Raw genomic sequence first — 18,274 nt, forward strand, 5'->3', positions numbered from 1 at the left:
CCACGCCCCAGATTTTTTTTTTTTTTTGTAGAGAGAGATTTCACCATGTTGGCCAGGCTGGTTTCGAACTCCTGACCTAAGGTGATCCGCCCGCCTCAGCTTCCCAAAGTACTGGGATTACAGGCGTGAGCCACCGCGCCTGGACTTTGCCTTTTTTTTTTGGCCGGTCTCTCTCTCTTGCCCAGGCTGGAGTGCAGTGAGGAGATCATAGTTCACTGCATCCCTCAAGCGATACACCTGCCTAGGTCTCTCCAGTAGCTGGGACTACAGGCGCGCACCACAACGCCAGGCTAATTTTTGTATTTTTTAGAGACGAGGTCTCACTATGTTGTCCAGGCTGGTCTTGAACTCTGGAGCTCAAGCGATCCTCCAGCCTCGGCCTCCCAAAGTGCCGGGATTTCAGGCGTGAACCACTGTGCCCGGCCCAATTCATTTGTTGTTAAATCAACAGAGTTTACAATATGACCTTCTAAACATTGTTGACTAATGAGCTAAGATATCGTTGACTAATAAGCTACGATTATTTCCTTTATTGTACAACCTTTCGTTTTCTCCAGTGTCGAAAACAGCATCATTTTTCATTTGCATTTCTTTTTTCTTTTTTAATATATTTTTTGAGATGGATTCTCACTCTGTCGTCCAGGCTGGAGTGCAGTGGCGCGATCTCAGCTCCCTGCAACCTCCGCCTCCCGGGTTCAAGCGAATCTTCTGCCTCATCCTCCCGAGTAGCTGGGATCACAAGCGCCCACCACCATGCCCGGCTAATTTTTGTATTTTTAGTACAGATAGGGTTTCACCATTTTGGTCAGACTGGTTTCGAACTCCTGACCTCAGGTGATCCCGTCGCCTCGGCCTCCCAAAGTGCTGGGATTACAGGCGTGAGTCACTGTGCCCGGCCGTCATTTGCTTAATTTTCTATGCATCACCCAAATGTTCCAACAGACGTGTGGTAAAAGCCTCTGAATATCATTGTCCGCGTGCTCAGAAGTATTAGATAATCCATCACAAATGAATAAAATTTTAGAAGTGTAAGTCAGTGAAAGAAATTCGACCCGGCACGTTCGGAGTCGGCTGCCCTGCTCTCCATCAGCAGGCGTTCCTGCAGCTCATCTGACCCTCTCCGCCCAGAAAGGCCTAGGGACCTACCCCAGGACGTCTGCGCGGCGAGGCGCGAGGGAGGAGAAGGAGTGCAGGGCGGCCCTGGGCGGCGGGGAGCCTCCGGGACCTCACCAGCCGGTCCCCGCGCTGCGCCCCGCCAGCCTCACACTCCCGGCCCCGCCCACCCCTCGGGGCCCCTCCCAAGACCACGCCCCTTCCGTGGCCGTTGCTCCGCGCTTCCGCTTCCGGCGGCGCTGGTGGGGCGCGCGACTCAGCGATGGCAGCAGGTGGCGGCGATCCGCGGGCTGGCGACGTAGAGGAGGACGCCTCACAGCTCATCTTTCCTAAAGGTTGGGCTCGGGGCCGCCAGACCGCCCCGCGCCACTTCGCGTGGTCGCCGCAGGCCTGGCGTTATCCGCGCTTCGCCCAAGGCCTGGCCTCGGCGGCGGCTTGGGCAGACCCCCGCGCGGCGTAGGGCTGGGGAGGGAACGTGGACCTGGGAGTGGCCGCCTGGGCAACTGGGTTATTTTATGTGATAACAAACTGCGAAGTTCCGGGCGCTGGTGTCAAAGGTAAACAAAGCCGGAAACCCAGGTGGTGAGGACAGATTTTTAAACAGGGATAGAACGTTGCACTAGGGAGAAGAGTCCAGCGTGAACCGAACTCAGCTTCGATTAGTACCGAACCTCTGGGCGTTTTAAAGGAGAGTTAGGGAATAAGGATGTGGTGAGCGGGGGCTCAGGGGAGTCGGGGAAGTGAGAAATGTAAAAAAGAGGGAAGAGGAGGGTCCGTGTGAACCCACCTTGGTTTGTTGACTGCAGCATGTATCGAAGTTAGGCCCCTACCCTCCCACAGAGGCGGAGAGACAGAGGCCTATTTTCAGCCGTTGGCTGGAACAAACAAATCACTTTGGCAGCCTCGAGTTTTCTCAGGCACGCAGTGGTTGGGGAGGGTATTCCTAGGGATGAAGACCTCAAGACCTCAAGTGATCCATCCACCTTGGCCTCACAGAGCTGGCATTACAGGCGTGAGCCACCTCGCCCTGCATTTTTTTTTTTTTTTTTTTTTGAGGCAAGATCTCATTCTGCTACCCAGGTTGGAGTGCAGTGGTGTGATCACAGCTCACTGCAGCCTCAACCTTTCCAGGCTCACGTAATCCTCGCACCTCACTTCAGCCCCTGGAGTACCTGGAACTACAAGTGCACACCACCACACCTGGCTAATTTTTGTATTTTTTTTGTGGAGACAAGATTTCACCATGTGGCCCAGGCTGGTCTTGAATTCCTGGCCTCAAGTGGTCTACCTGCCTTAGCTGCCTAAAGTGTTAGAAAGTACAGGTGTGAGCCACTGCACCGGGCCTATTAATGGTCGTGATGACGGAACCTTACTAAAATTTCCAGATGACATACTGGCCAAGGAATTGTTTTCCTTTTTTAGCAACAGGGATTAATTATGGCCATTGTTCTTAAAATATTTGCACAAGAGAGAATAACATGCAGATCCCCTGATCTATTTCCTTTTGTTTCCAAATAAATTGTGTGTGTGTGTGTGTGTGTGTGTGTGTGTGTATGCTTTCACTTGAAAATGTTTATTGGAATTAGCCATGGGGAGAAGTCTTGGATTCCTCCTCTCCATAGTTATACAAAAGTGTCTGAACTGCCTCCCCCATCCCCATTTTGTTGATGCCGAATCCTGGGAATGCCTCCCAAAAGCTCTGTGATAGGTCTCAGACACCCCTTTCCTAGGCCCTCTGAGTTACAGTTTGGCTGCCTTGACCTTCCTTGGTTGAAGGGAGTGAGGGTAATGTATTAGTAGTATTTGAATATTGTTCTTAATGAGAAATAGGGACAGTTGACTAGTTTCCTGGTGGCCTAAAAGTTCCATTCCTTTCCATTTAACAAGTAATTTCGGTTTAGTGCAGAAAGGGAGGCATCTGTTTTGTTTTGTTTTGTTTTTTGAGACAGAGTGTTTCACTCTTGTTGCCTAGGCTGGAGTGCAGTGGCACAATCTCGGCTCACCGCAACCTCCCACCTCCTGGGTTCAAGCGATTCTCCTGCCTCAGCCTGAGTAGCTGGGATTACAGGCATGTGCCACCATGCCCGACTAATTTTTGTATTAGTAGAGATGGGGTTTCACCATGTTAGGCTGGTCTCGAACTCCTGACTTTAGGTGATTCACCTGACTTGGCCTCCCAAAGTGCTGGGATTACAGGCATGAGCCACGGCACCCAGCCTGGGATGCATCTCTTAACATTGATTTTTCCAGGACCTGTAAAAACATCAAAGTTCCAACACACCGATTTGTAACTGATTAGCTACTTCTTCCCTTTTTTGTTTTGGCCTGATGTCATTTGTTACTGTCGCTTCGGAGTTTGGAGGTCCTGCAGTCCTGATATATAACGCCTTTTCCTCTACTCATTGCTGTGAGGCAGTAGTTTCTTCTGTACCTACAGTGCCTCAGTGTTAAAGATTAAAAGAAGTAACGTTCCTGGTATACAAATAGGCACTCACTGTAGTACATCCCCTGTTATAGGCTGGAAGACAGAAAAAGGTGTTCTGAGGTTTTTGTTTAAACTCTCCTGCCCTCAGGTAGAAAATAGCTTTTGGTTACCTATTTTTTAATTTAGATTTTAATTTTATTTCAATAGTGCTCCAGCTGTATTGGTAGCCTATTATATTCAGTAGCAATGAGTACCTTTCAAATAAAAATAGACTTTCCTCCTGACCTACCACTTAAACTGTCTGTGTTGTGAAAGGAGAATGAGGCTCTTGTCAGTTACCCGGCTTGAGAATTGGGAAGGCGTTACTCTGAGGGAGGTGTTAGTGATTTCCCCGATAATAAACAGACCTATAGCACGTGTAAATGTGAAATTGCAAGTCATTCTGGCTTTTCCTCACTGTTGCTTCCTTTTCGGTGAGGGATTATAAACATGAATTCATGTTTATGAATGGTTCCTGCTCTAGGGGAATTCACTGTTAAGAGAAGGGCAGATAAAAACGATCTCTAATACTTTGAGATAAACATCAGGAACATAAGATCCTGCAGGAACATAAGGGAGAGAGTGATTTTCCCAAGGGGTAACAGCATTTTTTAACAGAACTATTCTAGAAGTGTAGAAGGTAGCCATATATTATGAAAATGGGCCATGGGTTTCTTTTTCTCTCAAACCTAATTCTTAAAAATTGCTTATAACATTTGTGTGGGTACAAAAATAGATTTGGGGGTACATTATTAATGTTTATTTCTAGACATTTGGCCCTTTTTAACACGTAACAATTCTTAAAATTGAGAGTATAATACTAGCATTATCGAAGTAGGAAGATGATGAGCTGATGCAGGCTAGAGGGCAGTAATTGTCAGTGTACTCTTGAAATCAGTAACTAGTCTATATGTGTCACTACTTAGTAGCATGTCTAGGTCAGGTTTTTGGTGTCAGAATCTAGTTCAGACAAGCTAAATGTTAGTGTCTCGTGAACTCCACTTTGCCTTGTGATATGTAACTGTGGGTAAATGTAAAGATGTGAGTAGCTGCAGGCATAAAAAAGAACGAGATCCCAGCCTTGGCAGCATGGCGAAACCCCCGTCTCTACCAAAAACATACAGGGTGTGGTGGTGCGTGCCTGCAGTCCAGCTACCTGGCAGGCTGAGGTGGGGGTGGGGGGTCACCTGAGCTCAGGGAGGTCAAGGCTAGTGTGAACTGTATTCATGCCACTACACTGCAGCGTGGGTGACAGATTGAGACCCTGTTTCAAAAAAAAAATAAAAGAACGAAATCATGTCTTTTGTAGCAACATGGATGGAGCTGGAGGCATTCACTTAAGCAATTAACACAGGAACAAAAAACCAAGTACCTCACATTCTTATAAGTGGGAGTTAAACCTTGAATACATATGGACAGAAGGGAACAACAGACACTGAGGCCTAGTTGAGGGGGTGGATGGTGCGGATTGAAAAACTACCTGGCAGTACTATGCTTATCACTTGGATGACAAAATGGTCTGTTCACCAAACCCTCACAACACCCATTTCCCCTGTACTACAGACCTGCACATGTACCCTGAACCTAAGATAACAGTTCGAAAAAAAGTAGATGTGGGGTAGGAAACCCCTGGATCTCTGCAGGGGCAGAGAAATGTTCAAATGCACAATGAACATTATTAGAAGCAAACTTTTGAAGGAGTATTTTCAGCTGCCATTTATGCTTCTCACAAATAGAGTTTGAAACAGCTGAGACACTTCTAAATTCAGAAGTTCATATGCTTCTGGAACATCGAAAGCAACAGAATGAGAGTGCAGAGGATGAACAGGAACTCTCAGAAGTCTTCATGAAAACATTAAACTACACAGCCCGTTTCAGTCGTTTCAAAAACAGAGAGACCATTGCCAGTGTTCGTAGGTGAGTGCTAAAAGAAAGTTTTTATTAATCCAAACCGTTGGACAACTGCATGTGGACTGCTGTCCCCTCCCCCTTTCCCAGGTGTCACCTGTGAATTTAAGTAAAATAATGTTGGGCTGGGCATGGCGGCTCACACCTATGCTCCTAGCACTTTGGGACATTGAGGCAGCAGATCACTTGAGGCCAGATGTTCAAGACCAGCCTGGTCAACATAGCAAAAACCCGTCTCTACTAAAAATGCAAAAACTAGCTGGGTGTGATGGTATACACCATGAATCCCAGCTACTCAGGAGGCTGAGGTGGGAGAATCGCTTGAACCTGCAGGCCAAGGTTGCAGTGAGCCGAGATTGCGCCACTGAACTCCAGCCTGGGTAACTTAGAAGACCAAAATTTCAGCCAAGTGTGGTGGCTTACACCTATAATCCACACTTTGCGGGGCTGGGGTGGACCAGTCTCTTGAGGCCAGAAGTTCAAGACCAGCATGGGCAACATGGTGAAACTCCTGTCCCTACAAAAAAAATACAAAAATTAGCCAGGTGTGGTGGCAGGTACCTGTGGTCCCAGTTACTTGGGAGGCTGAAGTGGGAGGATCATGTGAGCCCGGGAGGTTAGGCTTTAGTGAACTGTGATTGTACCACTTTACTCCAGTCTGGGAACAGATTCAAATATGACTCTGTCGTATTTTATATAAGTCCAGTATGTGTGATCCAAATGTTACTGTTAGTGGGGAAGTAAGGTTTTTTCGTTATTTTTTTGTAGCGTTGGGGAGACTTACTATGTTGCCTAGGCTGGTCTCAAACTCCTGGCCTCAATTGATCTCCCACCTTAGCCCCCCAAAATGCTGGGATTGGCCGGGTGCGGTGACTCACGCCTGTAATTCCAGCACTTTGGGAGACTGAGATGGGCAGATCACTTGAGGTCAGGAATTCGAGACCAGCCTGACCAAAATGGTGAAATCTCGTCTGTACTAAAAATACAAAAATTAGCTGGGCGTGGTAGCGCACACCTGTAGTCCCAGCTACTTGGGAGCCTGAGAAAGGATAATTGCTTGAACCTGGGAGGTGGAGGTAGCAGTGAGCCAAGATCGTGCCACTGCACTCCAGCCTGGGTGGCAGAGTGAGACTCCATCTCAAAAAAAAAAAAGACTCGATCTCAAAAAAAAAAAAAGCGCTTGAATTAGAAGTAAGCCACCATGTCCAGCCTATATATATATGTGTATATATATAATTTTTTTTGATAACAGTATTTGTACATATGTGTGAGGTACACGTGATATTTTGTTACTTAGAATGTGTAATGAGTATGTTAGGGTGTTTAGGGTGTTGATCACTTCTATGTATTAGGAACAGTTCAAGTCTTCTCCCCTAGCTATTTTTATTTTCTGTATTTATTCATTTATTTTAGAGACAGGGTCTCACTATGTTGCCCAGGCTGAGACGTCTTGAACTTCTGGACTCGAGTGATCCTCCTGCCTTGGCCTCCTCCCAAAGTGCTAGGATTACAGGCATGAGCTGCTAAGCCCGGCCTCCTCTACCTTTTTTTTGTTTTGTTTCATTTTGTTTTGAGACAGTCTCACTTCATCACCCAGATTGGAGTGGTGCAATCTTGGCTCACTTCTACCTCTGCCTCCCAGGTTAAAGCAGTTCTCATGCCTCAGCCTCCCAAGTAGCTGAGACTACAGACATATGCCACCACACCCGGCTAATACATTTTTTTTTTTTGAGATGGAGTCTAGTTCTGTCACCCAGGCTAGAGTGCAGTGGCGTGATCTTGGCTCACTGCAACCTCTGCCTCCCGGGTTCAAGTGATCTTGCCTCAGCCTCCTGAGTAAGCTGGGTTTACCGGCGCCCACCACTGCACCCAGCTAATTTTTATATTTTTAGTAGAGATGAGGTTTCACTGTGTTGGCCAGGCCAGGCTGGTGATCTGCCCGCCTCGGCCTCCCAAAGTGCTGGGATTACAGGCATGAGCCACTGAGCCTGGCCAATTTTTGTATTTTTAGTAGAGACGGGGTTTTGCCGTGGTGCTCAGGCTGGTCTTGAACTCCTCACGTCAAGTGATAGCCCACCTTGGCCTCTCAGAGTGCTAGAATTACAGATGCGAGCCATGACACCTGGCCGTCTAGCTATATTTAAATACTGGCTACATTTGATCCCTTTTTTCCTGTTGATTATTCTTTTGATTTTTGTTGTTTCTTTGTTTTTGATTTTTTTGTTTTGATTTTTTTTTTTTTTCCTTTTGATTAGCTTGCTACTCCAGAAAAAGCTTCACAAGTTTGAGTTGGCCTGTTTGGCCAACCTTTGCCCAGAGACTGCTGAGGAGTCCAAGGCTCTAATCCCAAGGTTAGTACCAGTTGTGATAAGTTCTCTGTATACTGGATAAATTCCTACAAATAGAATTGGTGTGTCTAAAATGTGTATGCATTATATATTTGGATACATGATTGCCAATATTGAATGAAAGTGCCTTTTTTGTTCAATATTTCAAAGCACGTTTCCTGCTTATTAACAGTGTGTGAGAGTGATGGTTTTATACCACACCAAGTGAGAGCAAAAATCTGAAACAGCTGGAACTTCCGTACGCTGATGGTAGGGGTGTGAGTGTTAATTACAACAGTCATTTTGGAGAGCAATTTGGCTGTGTCTGGTAAAGATGAATATACTCCATGTTCCAAATATCCATTCCTGGTACATATCTTAAACGTAACTCACACAAGTTTACAAGGAGACGTATATTCTAGTGTTCATTGCTGCACTGTTTTGTTTCTGCTTTTGTTTTTAGTAGACATGGGGTTTCACCATGTTGGCCAGGCTGGTCTCAAACTTCCGGCCTCAAGTGATCTGCCCACTTTGGCCTCCCAAGGTGCTGGGATTACAGGCATGAGCCGCAGTGCCCGGCCTCATGCTGCACTGCTAATGATAGCAGAAATTTGATAATCTCTTAGTCAGTAAGAAAGTGGATAAATGAATCATTGTATAGTCATACAATGTTTATTGTACGGCAGTGAAAAAAATCAGTGAATCAGGAACTACATGGAATATGTCAGAGTGAATTCTGAGGGAAAAAATGGCAGAAGGATAAATACAGTGTGATGCGCCGCTTTTTGAGACGGAGTCTCGCTGTGTCGTTTCCAGGCTGGAGGCAGTGGCGCACTGCTCACTGCAAGCTCCGGCCCCGGGTTCACGCTTATTCTTCGCCACTAGCCTCGAGTAGCTGGGACCACAGGCTCACCACCATGCCCGGCTAGTTTTTTGTATTTTAGTAGAGACGGGTTTCACCATGTTAGCCAGGATGGTCTCATCTCCTGACTCGTGATCCACCCGGCCGGCCTCCCAAAGTGCTGGGATTACAGGCTTGAGCTATCATACTCGGCCATTTTATAAAGTTTGAAATCAGGGCGCATACATTACGATCCATAAATGTGTAGTAAGTATAAAATATGTATGGCAAAACAAATTTTTAAAAAATGTATGGCAATGATAAATACTAAATTGAGGATGGTGGTTATTTCTGGGGAAGGAGGGAAGGTATTGGTCTAGGAAAGTAACACAGCCATCCACTTTCCTGCTTATTAAAGAACTCTGGGTCGCTGGGCCGGGTGCAGTGGCTCATGCCTGTAATCCCAGCACTTTGAGAGGCCAAGGCAGGTGGATCCCAAGGTTAGGAGGTCGAGACCATCCTGGCCAACATGATGTAACTCCATCTCTACTAAAATAGAAAATTAGCTGAGCATGGTGGTGTGTGCCGTTGTCCCTGCTACTTGGGAGGCTGAGGTAGGGGAATCACTTGAACCCAGGAGGTGGAGGTTGCAGTGAGCCGAGATTGTGCCACTGCACTCCAGCTTGGCAACAGAGCGACACTCCATCTCAAAAAAAAAAGAACTCTGGCCAGGTGTGGTGACTCACACCTGTCATCCCAGCACTTTGGGAGGTTGATACCATTAGAAAACATGAAGACAGTAAGTGAAAAATGCAGGGCCGGGCGTGGTGGCTCATGCCTGTAATCCTAGCTGTTTGAGAGGCTGAGGCAGGAGGATCACCTGAAGTCAGGAGTTGAAGACCAGCCTGGCCAATGGTGAAACCCCGTCTCTACTAAAAATATAAAAATCACCTGGGTGAGGACTGGGCGCGGTGGCTCACACCTGTAATCCCACCACTTTGGGAGACCTAGGCGGGCGGATCATGAGGTCAGGAGATCGAGACCATCCTGGCTAACACAGTGAAACCCTGTCTCTACTAAAAATACAAAAAATTAGCTGGGCATGGTGGTGGGCACCTGTAGTCCCAACTACTTGGGAGGCTGAGGCAGGAGAATGGCAGGAACCCAGAAGGCGGAGCTTGCAGTGAGTCAGGATTGCGCCACTGCACTCCAGCCTGGGTGACAGAGCAAGACTCCGTCTCAAAAAAAAGAAAAATTAGCTGGGTGTGGTGTCAGGCGCCTGTAATCCCAGGTACTCGGTAGGCTGAGGCAGGAGAATCACTTGAACCCGGGAGGCGGAGGTTTCAGTGAGCTAAGATCATGCCACTTCACTCTAGCCTAGGTGACAAGAGCGAAACTCCGTCTCAAAAAAAAGGAAAAAAAGCCTGTAAGTCAAGTGGGGCTAACTGTACAGGTATATTTTTTATACTTTTTATCTTTTATGCGTTGGAAATATTTTGTAATGTTTTATCAGGAAAAGTGGAAAAGAAATACAGATGAAAGGTGAAGGTGTTAGAGATGTGGGCAGTAGATGAGCACGCCTCAAAGAAGAGCGTGGGGAAATTGCCAGTTGCCAAATCACTCATTTCTTTTCGTTTTCTTGTAGCTTGGAGGGACGGTTTGAAGATGAGGAGCTGCAGCAGATTCTTGATGATATCCAGACAAAGCGCAGCTTTCAGTATTAATCTCCAAACGTCGCTGCTGCTCGGAGAAACCGCGTCCGCAGGCGTAACACCACCTTCCCAGGCTCTGGCTGACTTGCATGGAAATGCTGTTGCGGAGGACAGTTGAGAATTCCTTTGGAGAAAACAGCCCGGCTCGGCGTGGGGTTAGGTTGCTGTTTCAAATAACTCATAGGCCCAGGACATGGAATCTTGGAGCAGCCTTGTGCAGTGGCTGCCAGTGGCTTCCTGAACGTGCCTCTGGGAAGTGTGAGATGGGGCCACACTATTGACTACCTCATTCATGGTTTTTGGCCTCCACATCATGTTTTTTCTTAATATTTCATGTTTTCATTTCAGTGCGTTTATACTTTTTGAAACTAGACCAGAATATAGTAGACTTTATAGAGAAAGACCAGTTTCACCTAGATGCTAAAGGAAGAATTAAACAACTGTTATTGTTTGAAATCCTTTTCTTTTTCTTTTCTTTTCTTTTAAATGGAGATAGGGTCTTAACTCTTACCCAGGCTGGAGGAGTGTAGTCATACAGTCATGGCTCACTGAAGCCTGGACCCCCCTGCCTCAGCTTCCCAAATAACTGGGGCCAAAGGTGTGCACCACCACTCTCAGCTAGTTTCTAAAATTCTTTATAGAGATGGGGTTTTACTGTGCTGCCTAGACTGGTCTTAAACTCCTGGGCTTAAGTGATCTCCCTGCCGTGGCCTTCCAAACTGATGAGATTAGAGGCATGAGCCACCACACCTGGCCTGAAATTCTGAAGGGATGAGAGTGTCGACAGAGCACGTTGGCATCATTGTGGCTAACCTGGGAGGCGGAAGAAGCATGCCATGGGCAGTGTTGACGAGTATTGTGGAGCTCAGAGTCCCTTGAGGTAGATGGCTACTTTGCCTTTCTTCTTGAACTGTCTTGCAGAATGTGGATTTGGGGTGAGTGGTCTTGAAGGACTCATTTAGTCACCCTCAAATTAAGATTTTTACTGCATCTTTCTTGGGCCTACACCTCCAAGGTAAGAAACAATGGTCATGCCAAAGAGGTTTGCAACTAGGTGTGCACTGTTCACTGCAGCCTATTTGTTGCATGAACTGTGGTCGTTGTGTGCCCAATGACAAGGCTATTAAGAAGTTCATCATTTGAAACATAGAGGCCGCAGCAGTCAGCGATGGTTCTGCAGTGAGCATCCTGGAAGCCTGCGTACTTCCCAGGCTGGATGTGAAGCTACATTACTGTGTGAGTTGTGCCACTCGCAGCACGGTAGTCAGGAATCGAGCTCATGAAGCCCACAAGAACCGAACACCTCCATGCCAGTGTAGACCTGCAGGGGCTGCCCCGTGCCCCCACCAAAGCCCATATAAGGAGCAGAGTTGTTAAGGACTGAAGAAAAACTATTCTGTGGAGAAAAATAAAATTGCAATTAAAATTTTTTTTTTTTTTTTAATTTCATAGGCCAGGCGTGAAGTTCTGAACACTTTGAAGTCTGCAATTATGAGTGATCCAGTCTAAGCCTCTGGCTTGCTACTTAGCAATAGGTGCTTTATGATGGGCTGGTTCAGAAGGAGGGAGTCAGCCACTCTTGAGCCACTGCAGTGAAGTCACTTGATCTCAGTCTGGGGGAAAACACTTTAATAGGTAAACATTCTAGCTTTGATTTTTCTGAGGGGAATACACCTGTTTTCAATTTTGGGGTTTTTTTTTGGGGCACTTGCTTGACTCTGTATGAACTTGTGATCCAAAGAAAAAGGAGAAAGAACAATGTTGGCTTTTAAAGTCGGGATGGTTTTATGTTTGCCATGAAATAAGGCAAAAATAAAAAATTCTTATTTTTATTTTTATTTATTTATTTTTTTGAGATAGAGTCTGGCTCTGTTGCCCAGGATGGAGTGCAGTGGTACAATCTTGGCTCACTGCAACCTCTGCCTCCCAGGTTGAAGTGATTCTCCTGCCTCAGCCTCCCGAGTAGCTGGGACTACAGGCACCTGCCACCATGCCCGGCTAATTTTTTGTGTTTTTAGTAGAGACAGGGTTTCACCATGTTCGCCAGGCTAGTCTTGAACTCCTGACAAGTGATCCTCCCGCCTCAGCCTCCCAAAGTGCTGGGATTACAGGCGTGAACCACCGCACCTGGCCAATCTTTTTATCCTTGAACAACTTCCCTTCTTTGAACCTCATTGGTGTTCTCAATTATGAAATATGGATAATAATAGTATCTGCCCCATGGATATTTTGAGAAGGTTGAAAAACAAGAGCCTAGAAATGTCTGACATATAGTATGTTCCAGTAAATGTTCACTATTAGCTTCTCAGGCAGGTGAGCTTGTATAGATAGATGATTAAGTCAGCTTGCTTCATAGAAATTAGTGCAAGAATTTGGTAGCCTACCAACTGACAGTATCAAACTTAGAAAATAAATGAAATTGGGCCAGGTGTGGTGGCTCACCCCTGTAATCGCCAGCACTTTCAGAGGCTGAGGCAGGCGGATCACCTGAGGTTGAGAGTTTGAGACCAGCCTGACCAACATAGAGAAGCCCCGTCTCTACTAAAGATACAAAATTAGCGGGGCGTGGTGGCGCATGCCTGTAATCTCAGCTACTCTGGAGGCTGAGGCAGGAGAATTGCTTGAACCTGGGAGGCAGCGGTTGTGGTGAGCCAAGATTGCGCCATTGTACTCCAGCCTGGGCAACAAGAGCAAAACTGTCTCCAAAAAAAAAAAAAGTCTGGGCGCGGCGGCTCACACCTGTAATCCCAGCACTTTGGGAGGCCGAAGCGGGTGGATCATGAGGTCAGGAGATCGAGACCATCCTGGCCAACATGGTGAAACCCTGTCTCTACTACAAATACAAAAATTAGCCAGGCGTGGTGGCGGGCACCTGTAATCCCAGCTACTTGGGAAGCTGAGGCAGGAGAATCGCTTGAACCTGGGAGGTGGAGGTTGCAGTGAGCCGAGATCACGTCACTGCACTGCAGCCTAGGCAACAAGAGCGAGATTCCGTCTTGAAAAAAATAAATAAATAAAAATAATAAAAAGCAGCTCATACTAGGGAATTACTTGGTACAGCAACCTCATGCTGTTATAGATTAAAAGCCTGGTCAGCTATTCTGCTAGACAGTCAAATATTGTCTGCAGGGCTGGACAGCATATTGCTATTGAAAATAGCTACTAGGAGACCTTGCGCGATCTGTGAAACATTGTTAGGCTCGTACTATGTAAAAATCAGGAAAATTTGGGAACATACTGATATAACAAAAGATGGGTTGTCAAACCCTCACTTCACCAGAAAGCTAAATTAACCAGATAAGTCTTTCTGAAAGTTTTAGTGTCTTAGTTTGTTACTGTGCTATAACAGAATACCTTAGACTGGGTAACCTATAAATAATAGGAATTTATTTCTCACAGTTCTGGAGGCTGGCAAGTGCAAGATCCAGGTGCTGCTACGTTCAGTGTCTGGCACGGGCGGCTTTCTGGTCCAAGATGGTGCCTTTTTTCGGCATCTTCCGTAGGAAATGAACACTGTCCTTATGATAGAAGGGTTGGAAGGACCAGCCTTTTTGTTTGTTTGTTTGTTTGTTTTTTGATACAGCAGGGTCTTGCTCTGTTGCCCAGGCTGGAGTGCAGTGGCATGGAGTGCAATGGCATGATTAAGGTTCACTGTAGCCTCAACCTCCCGGGCTCCAGCGACCCTCCCACCTCAGCCTCTTGGATAGCTGGTACCACAGGCACGAGCTACCATGCCTGGCTAATTTTTTTATTTTCTGTAGAGATGGGGTTTCGCCATGTTGCCCAGGCTGGTCTTGAATTCTTGACCTCAAGCAGTCCACCTGTTTCCACCTCCCAAATGCTGAGATTACAGGCATGAGTCACTGTGTCTGACCTGCAGCCTCTTTTATGAGTGCATTAATCCCCTTCATGAGGGGTGTTCTCTCATTACTTAATCACCTGCTAAAGACCCCACCTCTTAATACTACATCAGTGATGGGTTCAATGTATGAATTGGGTAGAAGGGGGCACATTCAGACCATAGCATCTAGTCGTTCTGGTTTTATTAAAATTTATTAGACTTGAGGCATGAAAAAGGGCATGCTAGATCGGACTTCAGCATCGATGAGCTGCCTTAGTAATACTGTAATAAAAAGCACGAAATATGCCAGTGGTGTGAGATCATATTTTTACGGAAAATTTTATACTTACAGAAAATTTGCAAAGACTAGTACATTGATACCTGTGTGTTCACCACCTTGATGTAACGGATAACATGCCATTTGCTTTATCTGTATTTCATTGCTAGGAATCATTTGAAAGCAGTCAACATGATACTTCATTCTGAAATAAGTATGCATTTTGAAAATACAGTTTCCTCTATAACGGGCACTATAGCACTTAGGAACATTGACAAGTATTTCATGCTATTGAATATCTGGTTCATATTGAAGTTTTCCTTGGGGAGAGTTCTGGGTCAAAGGTCAGTCCCAGTAGTGGTGTAGTTTAGTTGTCCTTGGGTCTAACCTAACAATTGCGGTGAAAAATATTAAGGAAATATCTGTGGTTACAGCTCTCGGGTTTCTGGAACAATCTTTGACTCGATAAAAGTCCCTGTTTGCAACTCCTGAATGGAAGATGGGACTAGAGAGACTGCAGGTCCTGGGTAGATTCTGATCAGTATTTGTACCTACACCTGGCTCTCCTGTCTTCGTCAGTGGAAGAGCAGTTTGGAACTAAGCAAGGAGAATGCACATTCGATGACAGCAGAGTGGGGGCAGATCTGCTCAAGTCCATCAGACGTGGAGCAGGTTCAAAGCAGCCGTGTGAGCCTCCCTTCCATTGTGTGGCGCTGCATACTTACCAGCAAATGTTTAGTGAGCCCCCATTTTAAGTTGCGTAAATGTGGAGCTACAAGGAGAAACAAGAATGCCTGAAATTAAATAATTTGAGGAGAGAGCTTCATGGGATAGGGGCGAGGGAAACAGCCTAGGAGACAACGGGGAATTGTGAAAGATTGACAAGCCAAAGCTGTCAGACAACTTCCTTTGAGATGGGCACATTCCATACCCGAACTGTCCAGTGTACTAGCCACTGACTGCATGGAGCTTCTGCATATGGTAGGCTAATGACTTAGGAGCTGGATTTTAAGTTTAAATTTTATTTTTCAGATAGTCTCCCTCTGTCAACCAGGATGGAGTACAGTGGCACAATCCCGGCTCACTGTAACCTCTACCTCCAAGGTTCAAACGATCCTCCTGCCTTAGCCTCCTGAGTAGCTGGGATTATAGGCACCCGCTACCACACTCAGCTAATTTTTGTATTTTTTTTTAGTAGAGACAGGGTTTCACCATGTTAGCCAGGCTGGTCTTGAACTCCTCACCTCAGGTGATCTGCCTGCCTTGGCCTCCCAAAGTACTGGGATTATAGGTGTGAGGCACCACGCCCAGCCATAAGTTTAAAATTCTCATAGTCACATGTGGTGGGTGGCTAATGTATTGGACAGTGCAGCTCTTAGCTACCAGCAGTGCCCTGCAGGGCACTGAGATCGAAGAGAATTTCAGCAAGATGAACAATGCCCACAAGAGCAGCAGCGGCAACAGGAACGTTATCAGATTTAATAACAATTGAGATCCCCCAAATTCTGAGATCTAAAGATGCGTGTTACTTTCACTGAATCCTGTGTTTCTGTGTACCCTAAATTCTGGTTTTAGAAGTCTGCCTCTTTGGCCAAGGCGGCTCCGGACGAGGCCCCCAACAACAGCGCCCTGAGGTGGCAGCGGTGGTGCCTGCGGGGACCACTAGCAGCCGCGGGCTGAGGGGAGGTCGGGACCCAGGCAGGGCCACTGTATCCCACCAGAGGAAGGCCAAGTATCCCTGTGGGGGAGGAGCAGTCCCCATGCCAGGCCTCCCAATGTCCCCAGGTCTCAAAATCCCCATCTCCCGTTCAGGGCAAGAAGAGTCCGCAACTCCTATGCCAACAACTGATAAAGATCCCAAAGAAGAAAAAGAGGCAGATGATTGTGCCCTGTTTCAGGAAGTTTACATTGCTGCATCCAGACCTAGCCGGGGGTGGCGCAGTAGGAGCAGGACATGTGTTTCTCCTCATGTGATACAGAGAACACCTGAAGCTCTCAGTGCAAGACTGGTTCATTGCAGCTCATCTGCAAATCAGAACCAAATACAGACCAACTCGATTATGATGTTCGAGAAGCATCAGTCTCCAGGTGGCATTAGCAAGGAGGAAGAAGAGGAGACATTAATCAGTGAGGAGGAGATGCCATTCGAAGATGACCCAAGAGATGAGACCTACAAGCCCCTCTTAGAAAGGGAGACCCCAAAGCCACGCGAAAATCAGGGAAGGTGAAAGGAGAGAAGGAGAAGAAGGAAATTAAAGTGGAAGTAGAGGTAGAGGTAAAAGAAGAGGAGAATGAAATTAGGGAGGATGAGGAACCTCCGAGGAAGAGAGAAAGAAGATGGAAAGATGGCCAAAGTCCACATTTACCCAGAAGGAGAAAAAAAGCCTCCAACCCAGTATGTCCATTGTGAGATGGAAGGATGTGGAACTGTCCTTGCCCATCCTGGCTATTGGCAGCACCATGTTAAATAGCATTTGTTGAAAAAAAAAATGTATGTCTCCATCCCTCCTGTGGACGACTCTGTAGGCTCCAGAAACAACTTCTATGACATGACAAACATCATACAGATCACAAGGATTTTATATCTGTGAATACTGTGCTCAGGCCTCCAAGAGTTCCCACAATCTGGTAGTGCACCAGATGATTCACATTGGCGAGAAGCCATTATCACAGTGTGAGATCTGTAAATTTACTTCTCGACAAAAGGCATCTGTTAATTGGCACATAAAGAAGCATGAGGCCGGGTGCCGTGGCTCATGCCTATAATCTCAGCACTTTGGGATGTCAAGGCGGGTGGATCACCTGAGGTCAGTTGGAGACCACCCTGGCCAACACGGTGCAACCCCGTCTGTACTAAAAATACAAAAATTAGCCGGGCGTGGTGGTCCATGCCTGTAGTCCCAGCTACTCTGGGGGCTGAGATGGGAGAACTGCTTGAACCCACGAGGCAGAGGTTGCAGTGAACCGGGATGGTGCCACTGCACTTCAGCCTGGGTGACAGAGTGAGACTGTGTCTCAAAAAGATACATAATTACAGCCAGGTACAGTGGCTCATGCCTGTAATCCCAGCACTTTGGGAGGCTGAGGTGGGCAGATCATGAGGTCAGGAGATGGAGACCATTCTGGCTAATGTGGTGAAACCCTGTCTCTACTAAAAATACAAAAAATTAGCTGGGCATGGTGGTAGGTGCCTGTAGTCCCAGCTACTGGGGAGGCTGAGGCAGGAGAATGGCATGAACCCAGGAGGGAGAGCTTGCAGTGAGCCGAGATTGTGTCACTGCACAGCACTCTGTCCCAAAGTGCTGGTAGGAGCCACTGCGCCCAGCTGATAACCTGTTTTCTAATTAATTTTGCCTTTTCAATGGGCATAAAACCTGTGTGTTGAATTTCAGTCTGGGCGCCATGGCTCATGCCTGTAATTCCAGCACTTTCAGAGGCTAAGGAAGGAGTATTGCTTGAGCCTAGGAGTTATGAGACCAGCCTGGGAAGCATAGCAAGACCCCGTCTGATTAAAAAACAAAAAGAACGAAAGGAAGACAGAAGGAGGAAACCCAACACGTTCACCTTTTAGCTTTCCAATATTTATATTTTGTAATGCCCTACACAGGGATACTTCCAGATTCACACTGATGTCTTCGTAAATTCAGACCAACTTCTGTTTCCCAAGTCATATAAACACCCTGAGACCACGCATGTCCCAAATGCGTTCTTATTAATACAGAGTTTAACACATCTTCATATTCAAAGGGAACTGGAAGTTATCAGGTATTTGAAAACCAATACTTTTTAAA

General features: G+C 46.5%; 1 protein-coding gene and 1 pseudogene across 1 annotated transcript; both read left to right on the plus strand.

Annotated features, from left to right (window-relative positions):
* Positions 1-1,318: 1,318 nt before the first annotated feature.
* Positions 1,319-11,794, plus strand: POLR2D (RNA polymerase II subunit D). Its single transcript, XM_003909274.5, has 4 exons — positions 1,319-1,448; positions 5,314-5,494; positions 7,741-7,836; positions 10,299-11,794. The coding sequence occupies exons 1-4, from the start codon at positions 1,376-1,378 to the stop codon at positions 10,375-10,377; spliced, it is 429 nt and encodes a 142-aa protein (XP_003909323.1). The 5' UTR covers positions 1,319-1,375; the 3' UTR covers positions 10,378-11,794.
* Positions 11,795-15,702: 3,908 nt separating this feature from the next.
* On the plus strand, positions 15,703-17,315 carry LOC101012900 (annotated as a pseudogene).
* The last annotated feature ends 959 nt before the right edge of the window (positions 17,316-18,274 follow it).

The sequence above is a fragment of the Papio anubis genome, chromosome 10 (assembly GCF_008728515.1).
Source record: "Papio anubis isolate 15944 chromosome 10, Panubis1.0, whole genome shotgun sequence".
In the NCBI taxonomy this organism is placed as follows: domain Eukaryota; kingdom Metazoa; phylum Chordata; class Mammalia; order Primates; family Cercopithecidae; genus Papio; species Papio anubis.

Bases quoted from the DNA above. Each gene is read 5' to 3' on its own strand.
- POLR2D (XM_003909274.5), top strand. From the start codon at position 1,376: ATGGCAGCAGGTGGCGGCGATCCGCGGGCTGGCGACGTAGAGGAGGAC. The intron at 5,495-7,740 runs GTGAGTGCTAAA...CCTTTTGATTAG, and splicing joins ACCATTGCCAGTGTTCGTAG to CTTGCTACTCCAGAAAAAGC. The intron at 7,837-10,298 runs GTTAGTACCAGT...GTTTTCTTGTAG, and splicing joins TCCAAGGCTCTAATCCCAAG to CTTGGAGGGACGGTTTGAAG.